The sequence below is a fragment of the Haemorhous mexicanus genome, chromosome 22 (genome assembly GCF_027477595.1).
Source record: "Haemorhous mexicanus isolate bHaeMex1 chromosome 22, bHaeMex1.pri, whole genome shotgun sequence".
NCBI classification, from domain to species: Eukaryota; Metazoa; Chordata; class Aves; order Passeriformes; family Fringillidae; genus Haemorhous; species Haemorhous mexicanus.
In genome coordinates, this window is record NC_082362.1 from 7,009,060 (window position 1) to 7,030,220 (window position 21,161).

General features: G+C 53.7%; 1 protein-coding gene across 4 annotated transcripts in view; it reads right to left on the minus strand.

Moving 5' to 3' along the window:
• Nucleotides 1–21,161, minus strand: part of SMG6 (SMG6 nonsense mediated mRNA decay factor) — a 106,303-nt gene that overhangs the window by 47,115 nt on the left and 38,027 nt on the right. For all 4 annotated transcript variants that reach the window (XM_059865842.1, XM_059865839.1, XM_059865838.1 and 1 more), the window contains 2 exons: nt 7,917–8,033; nt 7,244–7,412 (listed from right to left, as the gene is read on the minus strand). In XM_059865842.1, coding sequence (XP_059721825.1) covers nt 7,244–7,412; nt 7,917–8,033 — 286 coding nt within the window. The remainder of the gene's footprint in view (nt 1–7,243; nt 7,413–7,916; nt 8,034–21,161) is intronic.

Genomic DNA, 21,161 nt, shown 5'->3' on the forward strand with positions numbered 1-21,161 from the left:
GGAGGGAGGCCCCCTGCTCTTTGAACTGCTCCAGGTGGACAGAGTCTGCACTGGGTTATTTACGGGAATCAATGTACCAGGAAAGCACACTGAAATGAAACATCTTGTTTTCAAGAGCGTCCTGGGAGCCAGGCAGAATGAGGAGCCATTAATCAAAGCCCGGCACGTAATCAGCACACATGTAACGCAGAGTCGCCCACGTCCCTGAGCCAGCCCTAGCCCACGTCCTGCAAAGGAGGAGAGGTCCTTCAAAACCCTCTGGTCGCAGACACCAGGAGCTGGGTTCATTCACAAAGCTCCATCGCTTGGCTCAGCCAGGTCTGGCTGTCAGAAATGTTTAAATATGGAAAAAAATAAACAGTTGCAACACGTTTTTCGGAGGGATCTGTCCGAGGCCCTTTGTGATGTAATGGGAAACGCTGCGTTTGTGCTACCAGCTGGAAAATAAACAGAGCTGCGAGGGTTAAAAGGAACTGAACTTTCCACGACCCCTATCTGCAAAAGAAGAAAATAATAAGAGGAATGATCCACTGCCCCACAGCCCTGATAGTTTATCCTCCGGCCCAGGCTGCAGAGACAAGCACCGGATGTGATAGGGCTGCTCTGGGCCACCTCCAAGGCGAGCTCTGCCCATGGGAGATGCACAGGGCTTGGGAGGCTCAGCCTCCCCCAGTGCCCTGCTGGCAACTGGGCTTGGCTGCCTGAGGCCAGTCACATAGCATTGGTGGGGCCCCACGGCCACAAGGGCTCGCTGGGATGAAGGAGGGGCAGAGGCATCAGCAGGGAGAGGAATGGGAAAAGTGCCCAAAACTGCCGGGGAATGAGAGCACTGGGGTGTTGGGGACAGGCAGAGATGCTGGGGACATTTCCAGGGGGCTGGGACAGCCAGGTGTATGGGGCTGTGGTGGAGGAAAGGGGAAAGAAACACATTGTAGAGAGCTTGCCCATATTCCCGAAAAACAGAGCTGCAAGGAGGGGATGGTGATGACAGTGAGGGTGAGAGAGAGGCAGAGGGCAGGGGCAGCATGCTGGGCTGGACTGGGATTCACTGCAGGGCCAGGGTGGTGGTGGCAGGAGTATCAGCACAGATAAAGTACATGGAGCATCTCCCTCCACAGGGCTTGGAATCCGAAATCTGAAAAATGCCACGGGAACAGTCACTGAGCTGGCACTGCTAAAGCCCTTGCAGGCACCCAGCCCAGCAGTTTCCTTTCCTCTCCCCCTCAGCAGCACTGCCAGGCAGGGCACCCCTCAGCACCCCTGAGTGTGAGAGCAGCCCCTGTCACTTCATCCTTCACCTACAGCTTGAAAGTGCCTTGCCACATCTCCCATTTGCCCTGGGCGTGACAGATTCCCACCCTGGGCTCACTTCAGTCAAACCTCAGACTGTGCTGGCTCCCTGGGTAGCCAGCTCTCACTGCACTGCTACCCCACCAGCACCCTGCAGAGCCTTCAGAAAGCCAAGAAAGAAGTAGTGTTGGCATTTTTCCATGGTTTTCTCCTATGATGGCAGAGGCAGCACTGCAGAAATCAATTCTGACCATTTTCTGCCACCCCCTCCTCCTCTGCAGCACATCTCCCATCACTGCCACCACCAGGATCATTCACCAGCTGCCACTGCTGGCAAAGCCAGCGAGGACAAACGGCTCACACTGACACCTACGGCCCTGGGAATCTCCTGCTGGGACATGCACTTGCCCTGGAAGGTCACACAACACTTGTGAGCCCTGTCAGCCTCCTTCTCCCCACCGCCCCTGCCCAGGACCACTTCATGGCCACCCCCAAGCATTTCTGGCTAATGTCACCCCACGGCGCGGCAGTGCCGGAGCCTCTGTGCAGAGCCCAGGCAGCTCCAGGTGCCTGGAAGCTCTGTGCACGCACAGTGCCACGGCTTCACCGTCCCTGTGCGGAGGGAGGCCCCGAATTACTGACAGCGAGCCCAGGCATGCAGCTCCCAGGTACAGGGACGAGGCTCCCAGAGCTTTTAACCGAGGAAGCGAGAAGGGGGTGAGCGCGAGGTCTTTCCTCGGAACGGGGGTTCATTCGCTTCCCCACAGACACATTTACATTTGCTTATTCCACTAGGACAGGAAAAAAAAATAAGAGTTAATTTCTTTTTTATTGCCTCAGGATTCCAGGTTTAATGTAGCTGTCAGTGTGAGCGCAGCCCAGCTGCAACGCCGACGGACACGGCCCGGCCAGGCTGCGGCGAGAGCCGCGCGAGTGCGCAGCGAGCTGGACCGCAGCCCTGGGGCTGAGCGCCGCCCCGGCGAGGCTGGGGAGGGCTCCTGGCAGAGATGATGCCCGGGTGGGCATCACCACAAGGCAAAAAGCACATGGCAAAGCATGGGGAGAGCAGAGGATGCCAGGGCGAGCCTGATGCTCACCGAATCCCGGCGCAGGGCGCCGCCATCCTCACCGGGGGCGCGCGCTGCCTGGTGATTAATATCAAGCACAATGACCCCGCGTTACAAGCCTGCGGGGGCCTGTGGAGGTGGCCATTTCCTGTGTAATACCAGCTTGTTTAAACACTAACATCCAAACTGCACAGCTGCAGCACAAACCCGGGAAGCGCGGCGCAGAAGAAGCCCTGCATTGTGTTCCCAGCTGCTGCCGTGCAGATGGCAAACGCCTCGGGCCGCCACTCCCGGGGCCGGGCACCGGCACCGCCAGCTCCCGGTGCCCGCCGGATGAGCGGCTCTGCATCCTCCTCCTCCCGCCTTTCCTCTCTCCTGGACCACGGGAAGCTGAACTAAAGTGTCTCCTTTGCAAGGAGCAAAAAGGGTTGGCCGTGTGGGCTTTTCCCAAAGGCCTTCAGCAGCCCTGGTCTGGGCTTAGCCAGAGCAGGATGAGGTGGTCACAGTCCTTCTGCATCAGTGGTTTCCCCCACTTTGCCCTGCACAAAGTCCCTCTGGCCAGCCAGGCATCCATAAACCCATTCCTCTCCCAGGAACCCACCTTTGGAGCTGGAGGGACGCTCTTTACCTAGGAGAGGTGCAGTCTCCTCCCAGCCAGCCCCTGCTTTGCCCCAGCCCCCTTCTCCACAGAGACTTTTGGCTTTTTCTTTGGTTGACTTTATCTCCAATCTCAGCCAGGTTTACACTACTGAGACACCTCTGAATCCTGGCTTTGATGTCTCGATAGGGAAAGTGATGGCCACAGTTACTGAGGATGGGATCTGCAAAAGGGATTTTCCATTTAGTCTCCAGCAAACTCCAGCAATGTCTTGGCACCCCTGTGCAAGACTCTGTCCATCCCTCCCAGTGGGAGCTGCCATCTCAGTGACACTTCTCCGTGAGAGCGAAGTGATGAGAGCGATCTGGCACATCTCTCTGGGAAGGTAAGCTCTAGAATGTGCTCACAGCTTTTGGATTTAATTTAATACTTGGTTTAAATTAACCATTTTTAAATGCTTGCAGACAGTCTCCACAAACTGAGAGGCCCTTGGCCCCGTGTGGAAGGAGCATGGAATTGCCAGGGTCAGCCCTGCAGCAGTGTGTATTTAGCCAGTGGCTTCTCCATCAGTCCTTGTCCTTCATTTAGCAGTGGATTAATTGTGGCAACAGAACAGAGCAAGGAGCAGCTCTGTCCGGCCCTCTTCACCTTCTTCTCAGCCACATGTCCCAAAAGAGGATGGAGTCACTTATACAGCAGCCTCCTTGGAGATCCACCTTCTGACCCATCTGCTGCCAGTATCTCTGCCTTAGGGGAGCCACCCTGCTCCCTTTTTCTCAGAATCCCTGCTTTTATACCCCAACCTCTGCAAATCACTCCTGGGGACATTTGGTCTGAAAGATGCTTCTCCAACTGCCTTAAACAACCACCTGCAGAGAACTCAACACAAGGTTTGCCATGAAACATGAAGACAGAAATTAATTTTAAGATAGAGAAGTGACAGCTGCTTGCTGCTGGGAGACCTGGCAACACCTGGTTCAGAGACACAATTCCTGAGGCACTGAAGCAGAGATGTCCAAGGTTAAGTTTAGCTCCTATTCTGGAAAGACATGAGGAAAGAGTCATGGAAAGCTCGCTGAGCACCTCTTCCAAAATAGGAAGGACACCTTTCACCTCTCAAATTCACACAGAGAGGTAGTTAGGAAGTCCAACAACTGAAAATCTGTTCCAGAGCATCCCCTGAGTTGTGATGGCCATGCAGTGTGGCCAGGAGCTGGAGGAGTGCACCAGACCAAGAAGGGTGGATTTGGGGAAAGATGGAGCTTCTCGCTTGGGTTGAATTCAAGACTGCTGAGCCCCCAGGTAGGGAGAGGCTGCCTGCCAGGAAGCAGGGTTCATTCCCAAGCTCCCACCAAGAAAAAGGACCCTGAAGACACAGCCTCCTGAGCCTCTCATCCCACTCCACAGAGCCCACTCCTGCATGGCTCACATCCATCTGCCAGCTTTCGGCAGCGCTCACCCCTCACACCTTTCCCTCCGCCTCTGTCCAAGGAGGAAAGCAGCGAGCTGAGGAATTTGGTGTGGGGTTGGTTTTGCTTTTTTTTTTTTTTTCCTTTTTTTTTTATTGTAAGGACTCAAATCCAGCAGTGTGATAAATGCATCCGAGCTACAATTAGGAAGATATATAGCATCAGAACGCGAAGGTCTGGGCAGCGTGGTGAAACGCGGGCTCTCCAGAGCCCCAGCTATGTTTCCCATTATGTAACCCTGGTCATGGGCAGACAGCCAGACTCCAAATGAAAAAGAGACTCTGGCTTGGCACCGTTTCTATTTTCCTATCCTCATTCGGGGTCAGCGCAGTGTCATACAGCTGCAGAGAAAGCTCCGGGGATTAAACCTGGGAAAGACTCCAAGACCAGGACCTGGGTTCAAGTACCAGCTGAAAGCAATAAACCAACTGCCACAGCTGGGCTGAGTTTAGACGTTCTCAAAGTCCCCCAGCTCTCTCCCATATGAAGAAGGAGCGATTGCAAACATGGCAAGAGAGGCCTTGGGACAGGCAGCCCCAGCCCAAAGCTCCGGCCGAGCCCTGCCAAGCTGCCCTGCTGGCCACGAGCCCAGCCCAGCATTCTGGCCCTGGATGAGCTGCACTTTGATGCGAGCTCTGGGCTCTGAGTGGGCTTCCAGGTGGGTATGGGGCCTGTTTTTTCCAGAAGCTTTAGCACGTTCATGGCATCTCTGCAGGGCACTGCTGTGCTTCAGGGGATTTCTACATCCTTTCTCTGTGCCCATGCCATCACAAGAGGCAAGGAAAGTGGTTTAAGAGTATCCAACCAGCTTCTCTGTTGGCAGTGGTGGATCTCTCAGCACGTCCCAGAGGCAGGAGCATGTGTGACACGGCCCAGGCTCCTCACTCAGCTCTGTAACTTGGCATCTGCACTTGCTCCTCACGTGCTCTCCCTGCTCCTGAGCTCACCCTGCCCATAAACCTTGGCTTACTCCACCACGCCTGCTGCTCTGACCCATGTTTTACTTCTAAACTTCTTTGAAGCTGTTCCTATCTAAACCCTTGGACTCGGTGGCTCTACCTGGTTCCTGAAGAGCTCCAGGGCAGCCAGCAGGCTTGTGTCAATAGAGAACTGAAACACTAACCCAGTGCTCTCCTGTTCTTTTCCTATCCCCAGGGCAAATGTTACAAATTCCAGGTCATGCCCAAGAGCAGAGCTGGTTCCCTGCTGTTCATCACTACCTGCACCACCATGGAAGCTCAACCACTGTTCTTCCAGAGTCCTGGACCACCAACACCCACACATACAAGAGGTCTGGGCTAGAAGAGCAGCGTGGCTAAGGCAGATTCTGCATGTGAGCCAAAGAGCACCAGAGTGGAGGAGCTGGGAGCCAACATGGGGGACAGGATGGGCACAGTGGGACAAGAGGGACACCCTCCATGGAGAGGCCAAGCAAGACAAGAGATGTTCATTCCTCCACTGAACACATCAGGATCTTGCGGAGTAGAGCCCCCAGTCTATGCCCACCATTCCACCAAGAGCCCTGGGGTGGGCTGCCACCACCATGACCATCACCACCACCACGACCATCACCACCACCACCACCAGCACCTTCTCCCACCCCAAGGGGCGAGCAGGAGCCTGCACCTGCTCCATCAACCCTGTGCCCCACAGGAGGGGGAGCAGCTGGTCCCAGGGCAGGCACTGAGTGCTGGCTGAGTGAAGCCAATCAGAAATTCCATCTCGAGGCTGCCCCTGGCCAAGGGCTCGGCGCTCCCTGCGAGGGGAAGGGGGGATTGGTGCAGCCGGGCTCACGTGACGGATCCCAGTTTGAGTTCCTGCCCAAAGATGGGCAGCAGTTCACATGAGCAGGCAGCGGTCCCACACCGAGCAGCCGACAAACAGAAAACAGACTCCATCTCCACAAAATGAGGCCCAGAACTTCCTGTGTGAGATTTCCATTTCCTCAGCCAAATGAAAAAGAACTGGAGTAAGAGGCAATAAACCAGGAGAGCAGGACTGGACCTGACGCACGGAGCGGGGACCCATTAATGGTTAAGCCACTTTGCTGGATTACTCTTAATGCTCCTTCCCATCACCCAGGGTTCTGGCTCCTTTGGATTAACAGTAAGACGTGATTTCAGGCTCTGGATCCGGAGTACCGGAGGCAGATGGAAAATCCTGCGGGAAAGCAGCTACGGAGCATGCTCAGACGCCGCTCGCATACTCCATACTTGGCCCCTTCGCTCAATTTTCTGTCCAAAAATATGCAAATTGCCTAGTCCGCATTATGGACTAATGGGCTAAAATCGGCCAGTTTAGAAAATTAACCCTTTTGTGTGTTGTAGGGTAGGGACAAGAGGTTTCTGAAGCAGATGGGAGGTGGCTTTTGGAGCTCCAGGAATAGGCAAGCTGTTCCAGGCTAGCCCAGCCCAAGCAAGGTTGGCCTGACTCAGTCAAAAAAAAAGGCAACAAAACGTTTATGCTGGAAATGGAGTTCCCTCTGGTCCAGAGGAAGGCCCTAGCTATCCAGCTGGCTGGGCCAGCAGAACACCTAAAGGAAGGGGACCCCAACAAAACCAGATGCACATCTTAAGCAGAAAGTAAAAATCCACCTCATAAGCCATCTTCTAACACACAGGGCGGCCACCAGCCCCACTCACACATCAATGAAGAAGTCACTGTGTCACCAAGGGTGACAAATTCCCGACATTCCCTGGGCAGTGGGCCTTGCCTGGGTGCTCAGGTCACGATGCCACAGCCAGCAGTAAAGCATGAGCAAGGGGGAAGGGTGGCACGAGGAGCTCAGGGAGGGAGCAGAAACCAGAGGGTGCACGTACTGTTTGGGGAGCTCAAGAGACGTTGGAGGAGGATTCCAGGTGTCCGGGTGGCCAAGCATCCAGTCCGACCAGACCTTCACACTGGGGAGTAGCTCCTTCAGGTCCTGGGGCAAGGCAGAGACCTTGATGTCGTCCTCCTCATCCTCCTGCTCCATCTCTTGTGGCTGAACTGCAAACAGAAGACGTGAGAGCTGAGGCAGCTCACCACAGCCAGGCTCAGGCAGGGACTGGGAAAGTATGACACAGATCTCAACATCCCAGCCTGGGATGCACAAGGGAACAGCCACAACCCACAGCAAGCACAAAGACAGATCTGTTCTCCCTCCACGGACTGCCCTGGAGGGCAAGCCAGGGTGTTTGTGATCCCTTTTATTGAAGGCAGCAGGGTGCCACTGCACCAATCACAGAGATAGGATTCCCAGGTCCCAGTTTTGGGAAGTTTCCCAATTGCTGGCAGAAAGCATGGTCTCAGTCTATCCCTTTCTTCCAAACATTTCTGTCTGTACACACCAGGGGCTTTCTTGCAGCTGATCTAGCTAAAACTTGGGCAGAGCTTGGGATGCTGGGGGAGAATCCTGAGACCCCAAGAGACAGGAAGGGATGTAAAAACCAGCCTGACCCCCACCAGGCTGCCTCGTGGGGCCCTGCATGGATCCTGCTGCTAAGCCCTTACCTGGCACACATTCCCTCAGCAGGTTGGTGCACCTCCTCACCAGGAGGGCAAACATGGAGAGCCCCAGGGCCGTGGCCTGTTCCTGGATGACGGAGCGGCAATCCTCAGAGATGCACTCTAGGAGACACAGAAGGTTTGGGTCACATCTGGTTTCACCTTCACAGCCTCCCTTTCTGCATCCCAAGAGGAGCAGGGGTGAGCAATTCCCTAATTTACACCTGTCCCAGACATAATTGTTCCATTTAGGGAGGAAAAAGGTGGTGAGTAGCTGGAGTGGGAAGAGGCTGGAGCCACCCTGCCCACACCATGCCCAACCCCATGGCATGAGCTGAGCCAGCTGGGACCATGCTGGCACTCAGGGCTCCCAGCACAGAAGCTGCTGCTGGGGCTGATGCCTTCCCCTGAGGAGGAGGGGATGTTTAAGTGTTAAAAGGGTAATTAGCTGCATGTTTGATCTCTGTCCCTGCTGGAGTTTTAACCTCAGCAGCTGAGGAGGGGGCTCCTCCCATTAGTTTCACAGTCACACAACAGCTTGTCAAGAGAGCTTAATTGGAACTGTTACTCAAGGAGATGCCACATGACCACAGCTCTTCCAAAGAGAGCTGGCTCAGAGTGAGAGCAAATCCCCCCAGCACATCTACACCCAGCCAGAAACCACTTCTGAGGCTGCTGAGAGCAGTGGGGAGCTGGCTCGAGGGAACTGCCTGGAGCCAGCCTGGGTTAGGCTGGGGAGGCCAGCAGTGCCGTGGGACATGCCAGCCTGCCCCAGAGCTCTCAGAAGGGGTTTAAGCCTTAAGGGAAGCCTCTGCCCTCCCAACTCCCTCTACTCCCCATCCACATCCTCCCAGGATGTGGGGGAGTGGCTGGCTGGGGAGAACTCACACATTTACTGGGTTCCTACCCATCAGTGCTGCTTGCTCTGTGCAGGATGCTCCTCGCTGGCTTACTGCAGCAGCAGAGCTTCCACCTGAGAACAGCTGCCCCAAGCCAGGCAGAGGATTTCTACAAACTCACAGCTACTGACTCTGAATGGGTGAGTGAAGTCCCAGGGCTGAGTAAAGAAAGGGAGAGCCCCCAGAGTCCCCCAGATCCCAGACACCTCTGCTGGAGACATCAGCACGGAGGTGTTGGGAGCTGCCCAGATGTGGCAGAGCAGGGATTTTGAGCAAGACACCGAGACCACATTTAAGCAGAGACTAGCAAAACACCTGAGGTGCATGGAATTAACAGGGGGGTTTTAAGGACAGATCATTTCAGAGGAGTGGGGTGGGAAGTTAAAACATCCAAGACAAGAACACACCAAGAAAATACAGGAAAAATAAGGAGGAACATCTGAAGGATTGACAGTTCTTACAGCTGTCAGTGAGTTCAGCACCCAGTGTGGAGGGTAACCCAGGGTAGCACCAAAGGCACCTGGTAACTGAAAGAGGGTGCTCTGCTCACAGAGCCAGGCTGAGCTGGTGCTGCAGAGCAATGGAAGGAAGTGCAGTACTACAGGGGCTGTCAGCTTTCGGAGGAAACATAAAACTAAAGATGTGACCACTCTGGGACAGTAAATCTCTTTCATGAAGCCTTTCCCACAATTAAGAGTGTTAGTCCCAGTGCTCTGGCCACAGTCCAGTCCAAGAAATTGCAGTCATCTTCCCCGTGCTCCCTCCCCCTGCACTCGGGTGAGATGCTGTGAGAGTCTTCCCTTCTTGTCTTAAATGGACACACAACAAGACCACAGTGGTCCAGCTGCCACATCTGAGTCTGGCAAGTCCCCTGGGTGGTGAAAATCTCTGGGCATTTCAGCATAGACCTCCACACTTTGAGTGGGCAGCCCCTGGGACTCCAGGCACTGCGCTCACAGTGTCACAGTGACCCCCCCAAACTGAGCTGGTGCAAAAGCTACATCCTGACCCCCCCCCCCCACCCCAAAACAGACAAAGCTTAAAACATCTGTTGCAGTGCTTATGATGGTGAAGGTGATGAGCATCCCATATTTCAGGGTGTATTTCAGAGATTGGCTCCAAAAGCTGGACCAGTGCCCTGTGGTGGCCGTGGCCGGGCTTGGTCCCAGCCCTTCCCACTGCCACCAGCAGCTCTTGCTGCAGACTGCAAATTCCCCACACAACATTTAACAGCCAAAATACAGTAAAAAGTCTCCTGCACTTGAGCTGTGGCAGGTACAGCTGTCCATCAAACATCTTGTGCTGCTGCAAACACGAACTGCGTGCCCACCAGCTGATAAAGCCACAGTGCCCTGATGTACCCCAACAATGCTCAGCCCTGGTACAGCCTGCAAAGCTGCCCACTGTGCAAGTAAGAGCATTAGGACACCCACACTGAAAGGGCTGCTGTCACACAGTTCCAGCTCAGCTACCATGGGTGTTGTCAGCTCATCATTAAACTCATAAAATGCATAAAACTCCCCCAGTCCTGAAAGTTCATTCACCAGATGAGCTCATCAGCCTCATTCCCAGCAGGCTCCTCCAGCAGAGAAAGACAAACATCCAGGTGGGTGCTTGTTCAAGACCCCTGAACATGCACCAGCAAAGGCTCTTAAGAGCTTAATTGTAGGACAAAAGAGGAAAGCACCATAAATCAGGAGAAACTTTCTCTCTGTGCCTTTTCACCACTTTCCTCGGAGGCTGGGAGCTTTGGCTTGCCCCGAGCTGGGAGCCAGTGGCCAGAGCTAACAGAGGATGTGGGGACAAACCCCAGGCTACCCCTGCCACAGGAGACAGACAAGGTGAGGGTACAATCAAAGGGCAAAGCACTTGGGGTGTTTAAACAGAAACTTGTAAAATGTTTTGAGTGATGGGCAATAAGCAAACCAACTCCCCCCACTCAGTGTCTGAGCCTAGCCTGGCACTAAGAGGAAAACATTTTGTAGAAAATATGCTTAAGTGAGGGCTTGAGCAACAAATCTGCTCTGGAGCCCACAGGGCACCATTACTTCTGAGCTGAGCTGGTAATTACGTCTGTGCTGCTGGTAATGCACAGTAAGACACAAAGTTATTGGAAAAGAGATGTTTTTGGAGGATGGAGGGACACTTAGGTCATTTCTGTCCCTGCAGTTGCACAGCACTAGTAAAAATGGAGATATCAGCTGCCCCAGATCAAAAAGAGCAGGCAGAGAGATCCTGACTGCCCAAGTCAGGGCAAACTGTAATTCCCAGATCTGTTTCCCCAGATCCACAGTGGGTGCAGGTGAAGCAGAATGAGTGTCAGGTCCACAGGCAACCCTGCATCCTACCCCTGCAGGCTGTCACCGAAAGCTCGGTGACAGAGACTTCAAGTGGCATCAATGGCACCCCAACAGCTAAAGCTGCCACAAATCCACTCCACTTCCTCCCCTGAAACCCCAAATGGGGCTGTAATCAGATAACCCTCCCAATTCACACCCAGCCACGCTGTGCAGCTGGGGCACACCGTGGAGGTGTCAGGCAACTGTGGAAAGAAATCACACACAAAGGAAGGGGCCACGAGGTTACAAGCTCTGAGGTAGCTGGAGCTGTGGCTCCTCTGTGCCACCAGCAGCCACAGCAGTGACACTCCACAGGAAATCATCCAACACCACCAACCACAACACATTCCCCCTCCACCTTTCTCCCCCTGTAAGCCAGCAAACGTCCCTGTTAATGCCAGCCCTGGATAAACAGCTCCTGTCACGTCACCTCTCAGCTCTCGCCTGCGCAGCCACCCTGAGAACAACAGTGCTCAGCAGGCTCACAAATGTCACCTCTCAGCTGTGCCACTGCCTTCAGAGGTGCTGCGTGGGTGCAGAGGCAGGTGGGCAAAGCTGGCACTGCTGCCTCAATAACTGCTTGTTAAACCACAACCTAAGGTCAGGGCTCCTGCACTCGCAGCCAAGACTGACTCAGGGTAAATGCACACCCTTGCCTGTGTTGCTGTACCAACACACAGCCCCTGGAGCCACGCTGCAGGGAGCTGAGCTGGCCTAAAAAGCCTCCTTTGGGGAGCTCCCTTAGGCTGGAGCTGTTTCTTGACCACTTGTAGCCCCACATCAACATCAGCAAAACTCCAGTCTGAGGAACACTGCATGGGGCTAGGAAGGAGCAGGCAGAGCATTTTAAAGCAGTCACCAAACACTTTGAAATAACTGACTTGCACTACCCCAAACTTAATAGGCTGAATTTGCCTCAAAGATTTGTCTTTCTGCACCAGAAAAATAAATGAGAGCCCTGCAGACCCCTGTGAAGGTCAGGGCTCTGGAGGGCAGACTGGCAGCAGGACATGAGCTGCAACAGTTTTGAGCACCCTGCCTGACACTCGCCACTTGTCAGCCCCTTTCTCTAGCTGGCCCAGACTTTGCTGAAGTTTCCATGCTAGGTGCCTGTGTCAGCCTGAATTCTCCAGGAAATCTTCAGCCAAAACAGCTCAGCCACTTGTGAGAATAAGGATAGGAAACAAGATAGTGGCTTACCCCTGTTTGTAAAAAAACACTTACAACCTCTTCCTTCAGCTAATCTAGCAACTGTAAATCCTGGAACAAGGATCTGAGATTTTGCTGCAGAATAACCTTTTTAACAGAGAGTTTTCCTGTCCTACTAGAAATCTGTCCACACTTAGCCAAGCTATAAACATCTGAAATACAGCAGTTTTTCCATACTCAACAGGAATTCATTTCAACAGTTAAAACCTGCTAAGATTTCACCTCCCAGAGCAAGCTCCATCTTCCTACCTCCCTTCACCTGTGTTACAGGCAGCAGAGCAACTGCCCTGCTCCCATCCAGCAGGTGGGGACTCCTGTAAAAATGTCCTTGTACGAGTGCCTGAGCTGGAGATTGGACCCAGGCTCCTCCAACTGGTGCCCAGAAGATCTGGGCAGAAGCAGAGCCCAAGGGTGAGAGAGGGAAAGGGATGGGATGGAAAAAATGGGAGCTGATGAGCATCAGACTGCAAGAACAGAGCAAAAGCAACTGGGAACCAGCGACGGGTGGTTTTTCTGAAGATCAAGAAGAGGAGTCCTCCTGTTTCTTTGCGTGTAGGAAAGAGGGTTTTTTTCCCAGCTGAGGTCTGGGCTGCACAGAGAGCGCTGTTTTCCTAGCAGGAGGCAGTTTCCTGCAGGGATTGCAGGGAGCTGGGTGGATCAGCAGCTGCAGCGCCCTCTGCAAGCTCCTACCTGGATCCTCCCGGGGTCTGTGGGCTCTGCTCCCACCCAGCCTGCAGCAGAGCCCGACCCAGCACTCCTGCAGCCATAAATCTACCTGTTCCACGGGGGAGAGGGTGAGAGGCAGAGAGAAAAGAGACTTTTGTAGCGAGGAGAAATTAGTGTTTCTCTGAGAAGGTTATATTCATGGAAAACATAAACCAACTGTCGTCAAAGTCGTCTGAGCTCAGGAAATGGAGCGGCCGGGAGAAGGCTGCCATGTGGCCGGATGTTATGTATTTCTAATTAGTGCTATACATCTTTCAGCAGAGAGTGTCCTTTTGCTGGGAAACACAACGCGCTGCCCTTGTTATTGTAACTGTCAGAGAGTGCTTAAACAGATAATCTCCAGGAAAAGTGATAAACACATCCCCTCTCCCACTAGGGTGTGCAAAACAGCAGTGCCAAACCTTTATTAGGGCAACACGACCAACCACAGGAAATGGGAATGGGAAAAGAGCAAGGGGCAGCCGCCCACGAGGAGAGGGATTTGCTGGAGGAAGCTTCTCGTGGCTGCTCCAGTGCCATGTGCTGAAGGAAATCCTGCGAGGGACAATCGGGGCACAGCCAGCACAGGACACGTGGGCTGCTCACAGGGATGGGGCAGGGGCTGGGAGTGAGGGCCCCCAGCTGCTCTGCTCTGAGTGTGCCCCCAGTTTGGGTGGGAAGGAGCCACAGGAACCCCCAAGCTTACAAGCAAGCAGAGGACATGCTCCTCCATCCACCCATCCCAAGGAATGCTGAACCTTCCACACTTAAAACAATCCCAGCCAACAAATCTCAAAGGACACCAGATTCCTTTGATTGAAGCAACCAGACTGCCTCAGCCAAGGGTCAGGAGGGCTCCAGTGGGACATGGTCAGCTCCATGCTGGCCTCTCTGTCCTCACCTGAGCTGTGGCTCCAGGCCGGGAAGCCCAGAGCAGTGCTGGCAGAGCAGCAGGGATGTGCTCTGCTCCCAGGGAACAACAGCTGAAGGCACCTTTCCTGGTGACAGGGTGAAGGACTGTATGGGAAGGCACTCAAAAGAACGAACAGTTCTATGGACACAGTCCCAGGGATGACATAACAGGCTGGCCAAGGGACACAGGAGCTGCAGGAGCTCGGTGAGCACAGGGCTGGGGGCGAAGGCACCCGCCTGATGTGTCAGCACATCAACTCTGGAGGCACAGACAACTGATTCACCAGCTGGCTGCTGCCCTGAGGGGAAGAGACCCGGGCTGGGGTCACCTCGGAGCTGACACCACCTGAAGGCAATTCCTCTGCTCCCTCACTCTCAGACACAGCTTTCCCCGTGGTGAGTCACTCCCGCCAGGCCAGACACAGCCCTGGCACGGCTACAGGGCAGCCCCCCGGGGTGGGGCTGTCTGCAGGAAATGGGTGAGGAGAGCCCTGCTGCCGGCCCAGGCTGGTGGAGACCGCACACAACCACGGGAATAAAAAGCAGCAAAAGTGAGGGGGATGCTCACAGCTGTGGGGCATTTCCCCGACACCCCCTCGAAGGGGAGCTGTGAGTCACTGGCACTCCCAGCTCTGGGAACTGGCGAGTCACACACGCACTCATCTGCCCCCGAGAGAGCCTGGGAACCTGCAGGCACTGCTCAGCCCTGGCTGACACCCTGGGAATGATGGGCAGCTTTCCTGGAAGGATGCTCCCACACTCTGAGCAAACAGGACAGCAGCCCCAGCCCCTCCAGCACTGTGGCAGGGCTGAACATCACCACCTGCAGCACACAGGGCTGGACCCCTCCCAAAGCAACCTCCGGATTTCAGTAATAACCTGGATGCCCCCAAACCACCTCCCTGGACTGATGTCCCCCCGTGGAGAGGCAGGAAGGCTCTGGGAGGGTCTTGGTCACAGCAGCAGCACCGGGGAACTCGCTGCATGTGTTCCCAGAGCAGCTGGGGCCGCCCAGGAGCCTGCAGCTCCCTCTGCAACCCTGACTTGTCCGAGGGAAGGAAGGAGGGAGGCCTAGGAGGTGAGGAATGCCGGGGGCCTGGGGAGGATGGAGCAGCTCTCCCTGTGGAAGCCATTAGATATTCAACACTTCATTTGTTTCCAGCCGTCCTGGACTGCAGCGCTGGGCTCTAGGACGGGAGGCTCTTCTCTGACGTAACCAGGAAGCAGCTGCAAAATTAAGGAATCCCTCATGACATCATAAAAAGGGTCGATGGTTTACAGGGGAAGGTATAAAAATTAATGACATATTCCCACCCGAAGCAGAGAGCCTGCCCAGCAGCCACAGGGGAAGCCATGCTCTGCCCAACACGAAGGGGCTGCCTGCCCCAGACAGCTCTGTGCTGCCAGCATCCTTTGGCTGATCCAGGAGCTTGTCTCTGGCTCTGATTGTCCCTAAGGCCAGGCAGGGCTGGATCCTTGCACCTGGGGTGCGATAACCAGCTCAGTATATCCTTCCTGACCCTGATGAACAAAGCTTTAGGGAATGACTTTAGGGACAGCTTTCTTGTGTACTCGGGGCTGGCCAGGAGTCAACAACAAAAAACATCATTGTGAAGCGACTATTAATAATGCTAACTTAATAAGAAATTATTAATTTCCACAGGGAAAGCAGACACATGCACAGAGTGTCCCCAGCACCCCAATTTCTGAAGCTCTGGGAGACCAACAGGACCTGCAAGAGGAGGCAATGGCAATGGCACAGTGTCCCTCCCCAGCACACAACCCAGGCTAGGTCAGAAAGAATGACATTAGCCTTGAGGACAAGCACAAAGCCATTTCCACTTGAAAAGGGAAAAGGATAGTGGTTTAAAATTAACTACAGCCTTTTCCAGGAAATATCAGTGGAAAGAAGCAGCCATTTTTAGAAATGTTATTCTCAGAAATTTCCTGAAAAGACCCATCAGTCAAAACACAGATTGAAGCCATTTCCACTTGCACTAAGCAGCACTTCGGAGCTCTCCCTACACGCTTGGGGTGCTTGACCCAGCCAGCAAGGGCAGGATCCTGCTCTGCCCCCCTGACCCCAGCGAGGCTGTGGGAGTCAGTTTGGGATGTGGAACAGCCCATACAGAGTCAGAAACACTCTCCCTGTCTGGGAAGGCACATCCATCCCAGTTGTCACTTGTCACATTTGCACTGAGACACGCCAGTCCCTGACCATCACAGCTGGAGCAAAGGCACCTCCAGGCTCATCCATGCTGGCAAACCTGGAGAATTGCCAGAGAAACTCTCATTTCTCAGCACTGCCCTCACTGGAGCTGCTCTGAGCGCAGGAGCTGACGCTGGCACTTGTGACAAAGGCACAGCAAAGTGCCAGCAGTGTCACAGCAGATCCCCAGAGCCACAGGCTCTGCTGCCAGCAACTGACAGCAACGTGAATTTGACCCGTCTGGCAGCTAAAAGGCTGGCAAATCTAAATGTATGTAACTCCTGGCTGGCTCATAAGGAAGTGTGTCCCTTCAAGCTGGCATGCCAGCTCATCAGCATATCTATAGCTCCAGACCAGCCTGGCACCAGCTGTCTCTTCCTGTGGAGGGAATATTTGCCATAAAATGCACAAGCAGGATGCGTTCAGATGAAACAGGGAATGCTGCACGAAAGAAGAAAAATCATGGATGACAGAAATGGAAAAGGGTTTTAGGGGCACTGCAGTGATGCAAAATGAAAAAAGAAAACTCCTGATGGCTTATCCTCTGTCTGCACAGATCTGTCAGCTCTTTTTGAAGATGCCAGAGCTATGAACCTCACCAAAAGAGCCAGTGAGGAGCTGGGGAGCCTGGCTGGGTTACACAGCAGCATGGCAAGAGCTACCAGCATCCCCCCAGGAGCTGTGTGTGCCCAGCCATAACTGTGTCAGATGTTATTTACAACAGGGAGGAGGTGTGAACAGGGCTTCCCAAGAGATTTCCTCCAGCCCTGAGGGAAGTTTACAAATAAGGAGAAATAACAGCAGCAAATAACAGGCAGCATTTTGCACCCCCCAAGCTCTTGCTGGGGGTGGGCATGTCCTTGGCAGCAAAATGTGAGCAGACAGCCTGGAACTGGCACCCTTGGGTATGAACCTAGGTGAGCACTCTGAGCCTGCAGTTAAAGCTCATGAGAGCAAGTGCCTGCAGACAGGAGCATTCAGAGAAAGCAGCCTTTGATGGGGCAGGAACAGCAAAGTGTGGAGCTTCCTTTGCAGCACATTCCCTCCTTTGCTGCTCGTCTTCCTAGGGCTTCCTGAGGGCCCAGTGTTTGCAAAGCAAAAGCCAAAACATGAAGTGAAATCCGTGCCCTCCTCCCAGCTCTTGGGAAGCAGGAAATCCCAGGGTCTTCATCAAATGCTTGCAAGCCTGAACTGCCTCCTCACCCTGCTTGGTCCCTCCAGCCTCCCTGGCTGATGGCAGTGGCACCCCCAGCCCCAGGACACCCCACCAAGAGGGGCACAGCCCAGCCACTCTGCCTGCAGTGATGCTTACTTAACAATTTCCATTATAAGACCTTGGTTTCAGCTCCTAAGAACTTTGCCAAACTTTAACCATTTAGGATGCAATCCTTCATGCCAAAAGCTTTCTTCGAGCTAAATTTATTGGGAAAATTTCAACTACAAAGGTTCAGCCATTTGCCAGAATGAGGTTAGGGAAAATATATTGTTCTTCTCAAGTTAAAAATTCTTTTGACCATTTCAGCAAAATCCCTAGCACCTTCACACTTGGAGCAGGAACCAGAAGTTTGGCAGGGGACAGCAGAGGGGTCTGGGTGTGCCTTCTGCCATCTCCATCCTGCTTTGCCAAGGTGGGGGCCTATGGAAATCGGGGTGCTCACTATCAGACAGCTCACTCATGCCACTCCAACCAAAGCAGCAGCTGGTTCACCTGCTTGGACAGAAGAATAAACCAAGCCAGGTGAGGCACTGTAGAGGGAAAAGCAGGTGGAAAAGGGGGCTGAAGCAGCACAAGTGAGGCACAGCATAGCAGCCCCTTCTCCAGCCCCCTCACTGCTCTGCTGGCACCATCAGTGGCTGCTCTCCCAGAGGATCCCAGCCCCACACATGCAGCATTCCTGCCGTGGCAGAGCCTTGTGTGGCGCATCCAGATTCACGTGCCAGCCAAGGATCTCAGATGAGGTCAGCCTGGTTCCACAGGGGAGCTCGCTTTTCTGAAAACTATGGAAACTGCACAGGCAAAAAAATCTCAGAACACCAGACTTGGAGGCATCTATGCAGCTTCAAGTCAACTCCATCACACTTACTCACCATAAAGCCGTCCTAACGACACGTCACTTTTTCTCCCCTCAAGGTACCATTTTCAGTCAACACAGAAAATTAACAGGCAGCAGAGACCCTCCTGCAGAGTGTTCTGATGTGCTGAAATGTGCATGTGTTCAGTGAGCCTCAGGGCTGCAGGACAAGGTCATGGTTTGGGGGATTAAGATGGAGAACTTGATTCCATTCCTCGCCTTGGTCCTGAACTTCCAGGGATATCCAGAAGTCCCCTTAACTCCTCCCAATGCATGTGCTCAGCTATTTTTGAGTCCCTCACTTGTTGGCTGGCTGGTGACACAGAGGGGATGGAATTTGCAGACACTGGGTAACTCTGGATTGATCAAAGGCAGCTCCTGAAGGATTCTGTTGTTAGGAGAACTCCATCTCTTGCATTTCAAGGTAGGCAGACAAGGGACTAGAAAATCTGGTCTCTTCCTTAAGCTCATTTCCTCATCAGTACCTGTTAGAGGTACCATGAAAAAAGGCACCCAAACCCACACTTTGAGCACACACCAGTTGACTTTACACCATCCAATTATTTAGACCTGAATCTTGTAGCTTTTTCTGCACTCCATGTGGCACTGAGCACGACTTCAGTGGCTTCTCTGCAAAACTCCCATGAGAATGCAAAGAAATTTTACAAGCAAAAGGACAACAGGAAAATTGAGCCTGGGATCTCTTTGTCATCACCTTGTCTATCACAGGAGGCTTTGTGCGCCTTACACCATACCTGAAGTGCCAATGGGCGTAGCCTTTGAGGCTTGCTGTGTTTGGAAACAACCCCTCAAAATGCTCCTCACGAAGATACAGCCAGATTCACCCACCAGACCTCTGCTGGTGACCGGGGGCTGTGGTGTTCTGTGGAAATTTGGAAGGAGTTCAGCTGCGAGCGGTGCCACGCAAAGGGAGGTTCTCAGGTGTCGAGCGAGCGATTCCCTGCGGGAAGGGCCGTGACCACAGGCACAAACCCACAGCACGCAGAGAAACCATTCCAGGAAGTTCAACATCCGAGCCCCCCTGTTAGAAAATACGATCTCAGTGCTCCAACAACTCACATGGAGCCGGAGCCTCGGCTCCCAGTGCACGTGCAGGCTCACACAGGCGATGGAGCCGCCGCCACGGCACTCGGCAACTAAAGAGCCTGAACCCTCCACATTCAAACACATCACGCTTTTATGCCAAATTCCTCTTTTCCCCCATGATTTGAGATAGGACTGGCACAACTGTGATATTCCCTGCAGCTACCGTTGGCCATACAGATGGAAAGGCTGTGCTGGGGGTTGGTGGGCTTGCCATGGGGTGCCCCAGCACCCCTTTTGTTTGCTGCTGTGTCTCCTGGCAGGAGGACACAGGGGAGCTGCAGGCTCCAGCGCCGTTTCCTGCAGAGATTTGAAAACCTGTTGCAGTTCCAAAGCGAGCTTCGATTTCACTGTGACCAGCAGCTCGGAGACTCATAGTTACTATACAGCCGAATAAAATATTTTTTCATAAATTTAACGCCAGCATGTCTGTGTTTGGAAACTTTGAAAATCCATGTTGTATGGTTTACTGCACTGGAAAAGGTGCCAACAGAGTTTCAAAGGAAGGGAAGTGTATAACTGTTTCCTTTCAAATGTATTTTCCAATGGGATCCATTGAGGGAAAAGGCTGGAACTAACTAAAACATTATTAAAAACTGTTATGAAAAGAGACAGAGAGATGGAAAAAGATAGACAAAAACTCCAATACACAGCCGAAAGGGAGGGAGGGAGACAGGCGGCAAGAAAGGGGATATGGGCAGAAAGACACTTTGGGTGGGGAAAATGGGGCGAGACGGGGAGTTTTAACTGGCAGTCACCCTTCGTGGTTTCATATTGTTGCAGATCAATTGATCAGGATTTCAAGTGCTGCTGGCCCGGTGGCACAAAGCGAACCACAGAGTTGGCTGCGAGCGCAGCCCTCGCGAACTGCTGACCTTCAGTTTTCAAACCAAAAATATTCCTTGGGAAACGGTTACACCAGGTCCCGGCCCCGAGGCTGCCAAGCAAAAAACAAGCACTACGGACTGAAGGAACGCCCCGAGTAACTTACACCAAAGCAACAAGCAGGGCTAGTAGCCTGAAGTAACTCCCTGGTGTGATTCAACCGGCAGTAACCGCGCGTGACATGTGTGCAGAGGGGCTTGGCTCTTCCGTCCTCGCGGAGCGGGGAGTTCTCCAATCACCCTCTGCTGGGATGAGCGTCGGCCCTCAAGCCGCTCCCGCTCCGTTGGCCACGCTCAAGCTGCTCCAACCAAGCCTATAAATACCAAAGCCATCGGGTCCATATAGTGCAGTCACAGCCTGATTCCAAACCACCGCTCCGGCTCCAGGCGCAGCCCTGGGTTTGCTGCCCTGCGAGCGAAGGGGGAGCCAAAAGGGGCTGAGAACACACGTTTTGTCAGAGACTTCAGTGCCCTGGCCATCAGGAGGCTGCCAGGGTCGGGGCTGGATCTCTGTTGCTCTGCCAGGCTTTAAAGAGCCAGGCCGGGGGTGGGCAGAGCTCAGTGAGCGCCTGCAGAGCTCCAGGCCTGTGGTTCCACGGGGTGTAGTAACCCTGGGCTGTAGCACACATGTCGAGGGATGAGGGGAAAAAAATAAACAGACAGACAAAAGAATGAGGATGCTCTGCCAATTCCAATTGTGCAGCTTTTATTTTAAATGCTTATCAAGCTGAGAAAGAGCAGAGTTCTTGGAAAACAAGGTTTCCTTTCTTCCCATGCCAGTGTCAAACACCCTCAAGGACGGGTACAGCACAGGCGCTCGCTGCCGGCCGCCCTCTCCGCAGCCGCCATCCCGTCCCGTCCCACCCGCCTCGGGAAGGGTTTCCAGCTCACAAGCCCGGGTGTTTCTGGTAAAAAGAT